Source organism: Glandiceps talaboti, chromosome 2 (genome assembly GCF_964340395.1).
Source record: "Glandiceps talaboti chromosome 2, keGlaTala1.1, whole genome shotgun sequence".
NCBI lineage: Eukaryota > Metazoa > Hemichordata > Enteropneusta > Spengelidae > Glandiceps > Glandiceps talaboti.
In genome coordinates, this window is record NC_135550.1 from 24437217 (window position 1) to 24446575 (window position 9359).

At 33.7% G+C, this 9359-nt stretch overlaps 1 protein-coding gene across 2 annotated transcripts in view; it reads left to right on the top strand.

Annotated features, from left to right (window-relative positions):
- LOC144453578 (uncharacterized) overlaps positions 1–9359 on the top strand; it is a 55126-nt gene extending 45767 nt beyond the window's left edge. For both annotated transcript variants that reach the window (XM_078144898.1, XM_078144899.1), the window contains one exon: positions 6006–9359. In XM_078144898.1, coding sequence (XP_078001024.1) covers positions 6006–6143 — 138 coding nt within the window. In that variant the 3' untranslated portion in view covers positions 6144–9359. The remainder of the gene's footprint in view (positions 1–6005) is intronic.

Consider the following 9359-nt stretch of genomic DNA (forward strand, 5'->3'; position numbering starts at 1 on the left):
TCACCTCAGTGACCAGTTGTTGTGTTGATGTTTGAGGCACTGTGTGTCCACTTCTACAATGAGCACAAAATGCACACACTATAATAATAGTAATATTGTTGGAAGCCAATTCAAAAATGAAATATGTCTATTTTTTTAAAATGTAGAGTATAATGTACACATTAACAATGATAAAAAGATATCAATATGGTTTGAAAGAAACTGTACATGATTTGCAAAAATGTAAAAACAAATTCAATATTACATTGTATTTACTCTAATGTTCTGAGTGCCATAGCTTTGTGTAAATACAAAAAGTTAGTAAGATATCCGAGTCAGCAATATTTATAAAATGTGATTGATAAAAATAAAACATTAAATTACATGTAAAGAAATGTTTTCCTCACTTTACAATATATTGCTGGTTGCTTCTGAATACAATAAACATACTGTTCATACAGTTATTAAAAACTGTGCATGGTTTTATTAAACTACATGGTTGTAACTTTCAGTTTTATGCATAGAATAATGGTTAGATAATAAATGGCAGAATAGTTTGTGTAATAATTTAAAATCAAAATTATGATTCATATTCTCTATACATACTTGATCTGTTGAAATTGGCCAACTCTTCCTGTAGTAGCTTGGGAAGTACTGGCTACTGGCTGTGATGTATCTTTTCCCTCAGCAAGTACTCTGCCTTTACTGGGTTGATGATCATAGTACCTGTGTAAAATTGGAAACATTCACAATAATACATTAGACATTTAGAAAAACAAAACCCCAAAAAACAGAAAATATTGAAATGTTTAGGGAAGGAAAATAAGCACATATACCAACGTTAGACTCGTAATTTTCAAAACTAACATTTACGTGTAGCTCTAGAGTGGTGTCAAGTAAACACACCAAAATTACCTTCTTCCAGAATTTGAGTTTTGGAGTATTAAAAACTGTAGTGATAGCAAAATATTGGTGCACTAATATGTAATACTACATTTTTTGTATTTCTAAAACTCAAAGTTATTGTTCATATAAGACATCAATGTATGCTATAGTATTGTACTATGATCAACATAAGAATAGTACACTACAATGGTGGTTGTTGTCTTTATCATTCTTACAAGCTATACTAGCAAGATGGAACATCAACTCTACCGTACATACAACTGTGAGAATGCAGTATTGTCCATTGTGGTTTGGACAGCCTGTCACCAATTTTACCACAATTAGTAGTTACATAAACAACCGGTCATCATTTTACAAAGACAAAACATCACAGGTTTGCAGCTGTGTGTATTTTAGTCGTACTATAACTACTACTAAAAGTATACGAGCGTTATAGCGCCATGCTTTCGCCAATGTCATAAACATAAATATGGTGTCACAAACAAACAAATATTCATGCTTTTTCGCCAATGTCATAAACGTAAATGTGGTGTCACAAACAAACAACTATTCACTGTATCTGCGTTAAAGATTTCAATTCTAAAATACTCTTGCATGTGAGTGATATACTCGCTAAATTTCAACAAATGCATCAATACACGAATGTAAACACAACTCAGCTGTTCATGTGTCATTCACAGATAGGAAATGCGTATGTACTTACTTACCAGTCTAAAACTTAGAAACTCCGCGACTTTCCAGTGAAATTGTAGCGAATTTGCTTCTTTCAGTGCTTTCCAGCGGTCGATCTGTCCAAATATATTTATTTTGCCGATGGACGATTTTGTTTTCCTTCGTTTCCTGGCTGAATCCGTAAGAGTTGGACGACCTTGCATCTGTACTGTTGGTGTCCGCCATGTTGAAGAGGTCGTAGTGAGTGCGCATGCGCATAATTGCGTTCAAACCAAAACCGTTAGGTGACCGGGTCAAATTCTCGCGTTTGAACATCGACGTTACTGGTTTGAACGGGGTCAGGGGTCGATTAAAAAAACGTACCATTTAATCAGATATCGTATCACAGCAGTTTATTGCGTACAGGTTTGCCAGTGACTAACCGCTGTTTAGACAAGTTACAGTAAGTGGTATAATATAAGTAACCTTTAAAAAGGAAACAAAAATGCAAAGAAATACGCAAAAGTTGCAGACCATGTCCCTTTAATATAAACACCTGTACTTGAAGCATGTAAAGTAAATATGGCAATTTGGATAATATAGGGCAGATGACAGACACATGATGATGTTCTGATAATTGCTGTTATGTGTAACGATATATCTCGCATCATCATGGGGAGTGATTTTCATGATGTGATAATCCAAGAAAGTTTAAAACTTACATTTATCAGCTTCAGCCTTGCATATTGACATCTGCCAATCACAGTTCCCTTTAGACAATTCACTAAATTCTCTGTAACATGAAATCGACCAGAATTACGCCAATAACTGTGTAAGGCTTTAGTGTATTTGATTGTATTTTATAACCACTGTCAGCCCACAGGCTGTCTTGATTGATGACATAGATGCTAATAGTGGCAGTTAGACCTCCGTTCCTTCTAAAACATTTACATAAAAGAAATTTTACCGTAGTTACATTGTTAGATGAGAAATATTCCATAAAGTGAAATTCAGTATGGAAACTGTAAATAATATATTCAAGTACAAGAAACTGATTCTATAATTTAAATTAATGGGTATTAAGGGTTATCACTTAAAATAGCAAAATGTCACCTGCATTGAAAACTTGTTGTTATACCATATATGGTAATGCTATTATACTTCTCTGCACGTCATAACACATCTTTGTCTCCCTTGGCTATCAATACTAATCACCTATTTCTAATAGCAATCTTCTTTTAATATCTCAATTGTACTTGTGGTAATGTATAATAATAATATAGTTGCTTTATAATGATTATTCGTAAAAATATGCTTGGGCTCAAATCCTTTCAGCAAAGTCCAAAATTGTAAACACTATTTTTTTTTTGTTAATGCAGACTGTATCAACCATTGATTATTTGCATGGGTGAATGTGTATACAGTGTTGGTACTTGCAGTGCAGTACCTAAATCATTATTGCATACATGTACCTGTATACAAGTGAACGCACAATTACTCATGCCACAAAATCACATCAATTCAGTTATAATTTTTACAAAAGTTGCTCTTTAGCTAAAAACATATACACTGCAGAACTCCATGATGCGTGAGTGTCAATGTCGGTAGTAGGGTATTTGCACTCGTACTGTTGATATTTTCGGCTGAACTTTCACGCAGTCACGCTAATACCCCAAGTAGGCCACATAACAATCATGCATCATAGGTTCCATCTAATTAATGGTATTTAAATTGACAATGTCAGTGGCTGAACTTTAATATACAAGGAAGAGTGTGGTGATTCAAAATATATAGTCTTGAGGCTATCTGTGGCTTTCAATCTCTTCCCATGTCTCAGTCAATGAGGAACTGAGATGAAATTTCAAATTCAAAGGAAGCCAGCCACACAGTCATTAACATCATGTCTTTGTTAATCAATCACAGAATTCTGCCCAATAATGATAAGTTAGTGGCTATTGGTGGCAGTTACGTAATGTCCAAATGTGGTATATTTTTTGTGATATCAGGATGCTTCTTATACATCATTTTTACAGTTAGAGGTTTATTCATTTGCACAAACAACTTTTGGTTCATAATTTCTCATTAAGCTAGACAGGGTAGAGATAAGATCTTGAGATTTGAAGCCATTGATAGCCTCTAGACTACAAAATATATGATTTGTGCACAAGATAATTTCTTAAAAGTCAAAATATTGGCTCTCATTTGAGACTTACATCGATATCTTATCAAAATGGGATCAGTATTTAATAATGCCTACAATCTTGATATATGCTTGTCCAAATTTGGTGAATAACCCCAAAATTATGTGCAACCTTGATACGTGTTTGACCATATTTTCTGGATGCGTCCAAAATGTTTCAATATTAAACTCTGTGCAATTAGTACCTATTGTCTACATATATGTACATTCATTACCATATTTTATCAATACGTCCGTAAGAGTCCTCTCTCCTACTCCCAGAACAGTATCTATAGTACATCTCTAAAAATATCTCATCCTCCCATAACAGTATGGCTACTAGAGTCACATTCACAGACACCAGAATACAAAAACTGCACATGTACAAATGGTAATAATGTCTGTAAATGAGTATGCTCACGCCCTTTCAGATGTTGTATTAGTCTAATATTATATGTTATATCCTTGAATATAATTCTGAGCACACCACTGTACACATAATTAGTAGATGAAGATCAAAGGACCTTACACTTTTGATTAAAACGTGATGTTGTAATTGTGGGCATCGTAGAAGAGAAAATCATTACTTTATAGAATATTGGTACATATGGTAATAATGTATGCAAATGAGAGCACCCACTGTCTCGGAAAGTTATCGACTAATCAGTGATAATCCACATTTTCTCCTGCATTGTCATGTTGTCATGGACAAGCAGTCATATGAAAGATCAGACAATACTTTGCTTTGTTCTCACATTAATTTCAAGAACTATTGTTCTCATAATTTTACACTGACATAAAAAAACCAATAGCCTAGAAATTCAAGTTAACAAATGTGGTCACATTTCTCAAAAGTTTTTTCAGAAATGCAGCCTCCAGTTATCTGTGGGGGTGATGAAGGGGCCAAACGTCATTGTCTAGTACTGTAGGGGTGAAAGTAGATATGTGTTTTGTGATGTTCAATGAAAATATGATGAATATCACACATATGACAGCACTTGATTGGAGTGTTGCAAGAATACATCTTCTTGTTTACTTTAACCAAATCAATTACCGAAAATTTGCTTCCTTCAACAATACAGTAATACAATGCAGTAACATGAATTTTTCTGTACATATATTGTAAATGCTATTGGCAAATTAGTATCTGCTAGACCCCTTAGGCTGTTCTGCTCACTTCAAAAGCGACCGAACGTTGCCTAACCCTAACCGGTGCCCAAACAGAATTACTCATCACCTTTAAGCTTTATTCGGCAACCCTAAAGTGCAGATCTAAGTCCTTACTACAAGACCACCCGGCAAATAGGAAATGCATTTTTGTGAATATCGCAAATTGAGCTATGTCACTTAACAAGCCATCATCTATGAAGCATAACAAGCATACAGAAAACAATTTATCAAATGATGTTAGTTTTTGATTTTGCTTTATTTTTGACCAATAGATTGTTATTTTATGCCAGAGTTTCGCTATGCTCAATGTAGTGAAGGTAAATTTGATAAAAAATGACATTTTGGCATACATTATACCATAGTTTCGGTAGTGGTACTATATAGCATATTCTATGTACTTACCAGGTATAAGAAATACTCTACATTTAGTAATACCTACCTATTTGAAATACCTTTAGGAATGGCATTTTAGAGCAGTAAATCATCTTCTTTCTAAGCATCTTCAGTATTTTAGTACACTTTCTCTGGAAAGATTCCCCTTGTAAGCTGCAACATAAAACAAATTGAGACTTCAGTGATTACACAAAATATATGTAGTTAGAGCTGATGTCAAAACACTGTGTAACAAAAACCAAATTACTGACCCATTGTAATGATTTTAATATTGCCATTGCCAAAGTGTATGTAGGTGCTTTTTTAGTGACTATTTTATATATTTGTGTTTGCTGAAGATTACTACCTGGTTCAAGCTCCACACAAAAAGACAGTAATAATGAACCTAAGACATTTAGTACTTCAGAGGATTTATATGTTTTCCTGTTATGAAATGAGCTCTCTTGTTATCTCTATTGGTTCATCTATTGTGCAGTGTTATTTTGCATTATCATATCTCCAGTTCTTACAAAAGTACTGATCAACATATGTCTTCAGTGATAATAGGCAAATTATGATTTTTTTTTGCGAAACTATCAAGAATTCTAGATAAAGAGAAGATCGCATAAAGCTAAATGGTAGGGAAGTGTGCATTGGTGGACAAGCAATCTAGAAGGTAATTTAAAGTGATGAGTTTTCCCTAGCTAACATGCTAACAGTCTTCTTCCCTTTTTTCACGGTTTCCTAGGAGACGGCCAACAGGAAACAGACTGAACTGCAGCAGTTGTTGGAAGAACATTCTCAGCTTGTGTCACAAATTGATGACATGGAAAAACATCATGGTGAAACAGCTGAAAATGAAGAATCAGTCACAGATGACGGATAGAAGAATAGGGATTTTGATATGACATTGAAGTCAGTACTAGGCCATGTGTTTATTAGTGTGCTCTCTCTACTGACAGTATCAGTGTGAATATTAACTATGCAAGTAGTGTACAAAAGACTTATCTTATCACTATCATATTTAATAAAAATAATCAATTTGTGATCAATAGAAAGTCTGATTTATTTTTTTTTAGAGAAGACTTAATAAATAAGCTTTAATGCCAAATTAATTTTGGGCAGTGTGATACTAAATCGCCAAATTAATTTTGGGCAGTGTGATACTAAATTGCCAAATGAGAATACTTTGAGGATTTTGTGCTAGTGTCTAGATTCAGAATTATTTTATATATTATATTAAATGATATTAATTTAACACATCATGTTTTTCGTTTTTAAAGAGAAAAAACATGACATATTTAAAACTCACATTGTTATATGAATCTCTTTGTTACACGTACATTAGAAATTCGAAAATCAATTTTTTTTGTATTTAAAGAAATAACAATTTGAACACACTATAGGCTGTGATTACCATGACGACATACTGTTGCCTAGACAACACAAGTGATACCTTTAAGATGGAACACCTTCGATTGATTATTCTCTTAAAGCTTATTCATGTGCAGTCAATATTATCTATTTTGACAAAGTACGTTTTCCATTTGAAACCCAAGTAGTGAGTGCATGGATGCAGAAACAGGAAAGCTTCAATGTCACAGCAAATATGAAAAAGAAAATGAGACTGCACAAGGTTAAACACCAATCAAATGGTTTCATAGCAGCATCACAACAGTCGTCACAGAGGAAGGTCCATCTTTTCATTTACATTTTTCTTGGGACAGTTCAAAAAAACATCATGAAATATGATCATCACACAATAGGAACTTGATGAACGTGTATGGTTGAAATTGTTCAGAATATGAATGAATGAGAAACATATTTATATTCATAGCCAATCAAGTCATACTTGTTCACAACAGATGGGAGTTGGTACACATTAAATCTAACCCCCAGGCTATTTGACAACCTATCGATCTACTGTGTACAGTTGAAGGATACTAGCTTTTTCCAACTTACTGAAATATTTTGTTACAGTAAATTTTGTTAAACTTGAACCGTGATGTGTAGCATTACTTGATTGATTTGTAGTGTTTTATTTTGTGAAAATTGCCACGTTCATTACAGATCTGTGCTAGTGATAAATTTTCCCCAAAGCATAGTTTGTAGTTGGCTTCCAGAGTTCATAGGACTATTTGAACGAAAAGTTTAAATCTACCCAGGACAAACCTAATTGTCCTGTTGCCTGTTCTAGGACACATCACATCTCCCCATATAGTGACATGTATACTGTACACAGTGTGCATGTACAATCATGCATATCTTCTACTCAGAAGACGGAGAAGGGATGGGGCGTTGTTGTCACCTGACAGTACCCCTGATTTATGCAAACTGTTTTGAATTTATTATATAGGTCGACATGTTTTTCCATAGTGTACTGATGAAAATGTTAATTCAAGTGTAATATAAGCCAAAATGTAACCACAGAGGTAACATCCACTCAGGAAGTGCATCCGGGAATCAGAAAATAAGCAACTTACAACAACTGGAATCACCATAGAGTGCTACAACCAGTAATAAGGATTGTCAAGATTCAAATTTAAATGAGGAGTGTGCTCTTTTGTACCATTTTGTGTTTATCTATTTACCAGAAAATGTTGTCACCTAGTTTATTGGTTAGAATAAATAACTTTATGATATGAAATACAAAACTGGATCACAAGGTTGTACCATTGACAGCGGAGAGAAATCACTTGTCGATGGTTGCATGATGTGCTCCATTAAAATCATATTTTTGTAGAAAATTAAAATATCAACACACGTATCATATCATGTCAGTTTCAATATCTTGCAGGTAAATACAACAATGTATTACTCAAGAATTTATATAAATAGTATGTGCATATTTCTGCCAAAATCGTCCAGTGAAACGCTTCCTTATTTTTAGGGAACACACGTATGCATTTTACCTGTCAGCTAAATACATTAATTAGGGGAGAACTGGGCATGCATTGCAGCACACTCTGACCTAACAGAAAATAGTGCTGTAATACAAGAATGTAAAACAAATTCCTTGAAATCAGAGCCAGGTAACTATTAAATGTGATGAAATCTGATCCAACCTTATTTGCCAACTGTTCAGGAGCACATACAAATTATGTGCTGAAATAACTTTTGCCAAAAGATGATGAGACTCCACCGTAATGCAGTGGTGTAGAACATTTTGTTTGGAAGCCAACTTTTTACATTTTTTTCAGTCAGTGCAATGAAGGGTTCATTTATGTATTAATGTAGAGTTTTTTGTGTCAATAACAACTTTCTTGATTGTTTGAAGATTTCATTTTATTTGTTCCCTAGGTTTGACATTTATATCTCACGATACCATGACAGCAGTTCAATTCTCATTTGCTGTTTGATATTTGAATTCACTTTGCGATATTTGAAATCACTGAACCTGAAGTACCACTATCCGTCCAACTAAAACACATTTGAAAATTTCTCCTTATATATTATTAATAGATTGCTAGTATGTGATCTTGACAAAGTGGATGGTGCTTGTATTGCTTTCCTCACCATACACTATGTGTGCCTAGTTTTCCGGACAAACTTAAAATGGATGATTACAAGTTTTACCATTACCTAATCTCCTACATTTTAACCAAATTGTGATATAAGTTTGGTGTTTGTGTTTTGCGGAAAAGAGGAATGCTTGAATGGTTCCTTTACCATATACCAACAATGTGTCTTGAAATAATAATTTATAGTTTTAAAGAAATTTATGTAATCAAAACTAGAATGTGTTACCACTAGCATATTTTTTAAAGAATGTAATAAAGTATTACAAACATTTCACAATACATGTCTTGAATACATTTTCCAGTATGTAACCATGACAATGTTTCATTGATTGATATGATAAATTGAATGTTTTTGACAATTGTTACAAATTTTAAGACAAATTGAAAGATTGTACAGAAGGTGTATAGTTTTCACATCAACCCCAAGTGACTAGTAATGTGTATAATTGATCGTAATAGTAGTCAATGATAAATTGTCAATGTCATGTGAGAGATTCTGGTGTTTGACCGAGAACTATGGTCATGTGAGACATTCTGAAGTTTGCTGTAGGAGTACTGTCATGTGAGAGTTTCTGATGTTG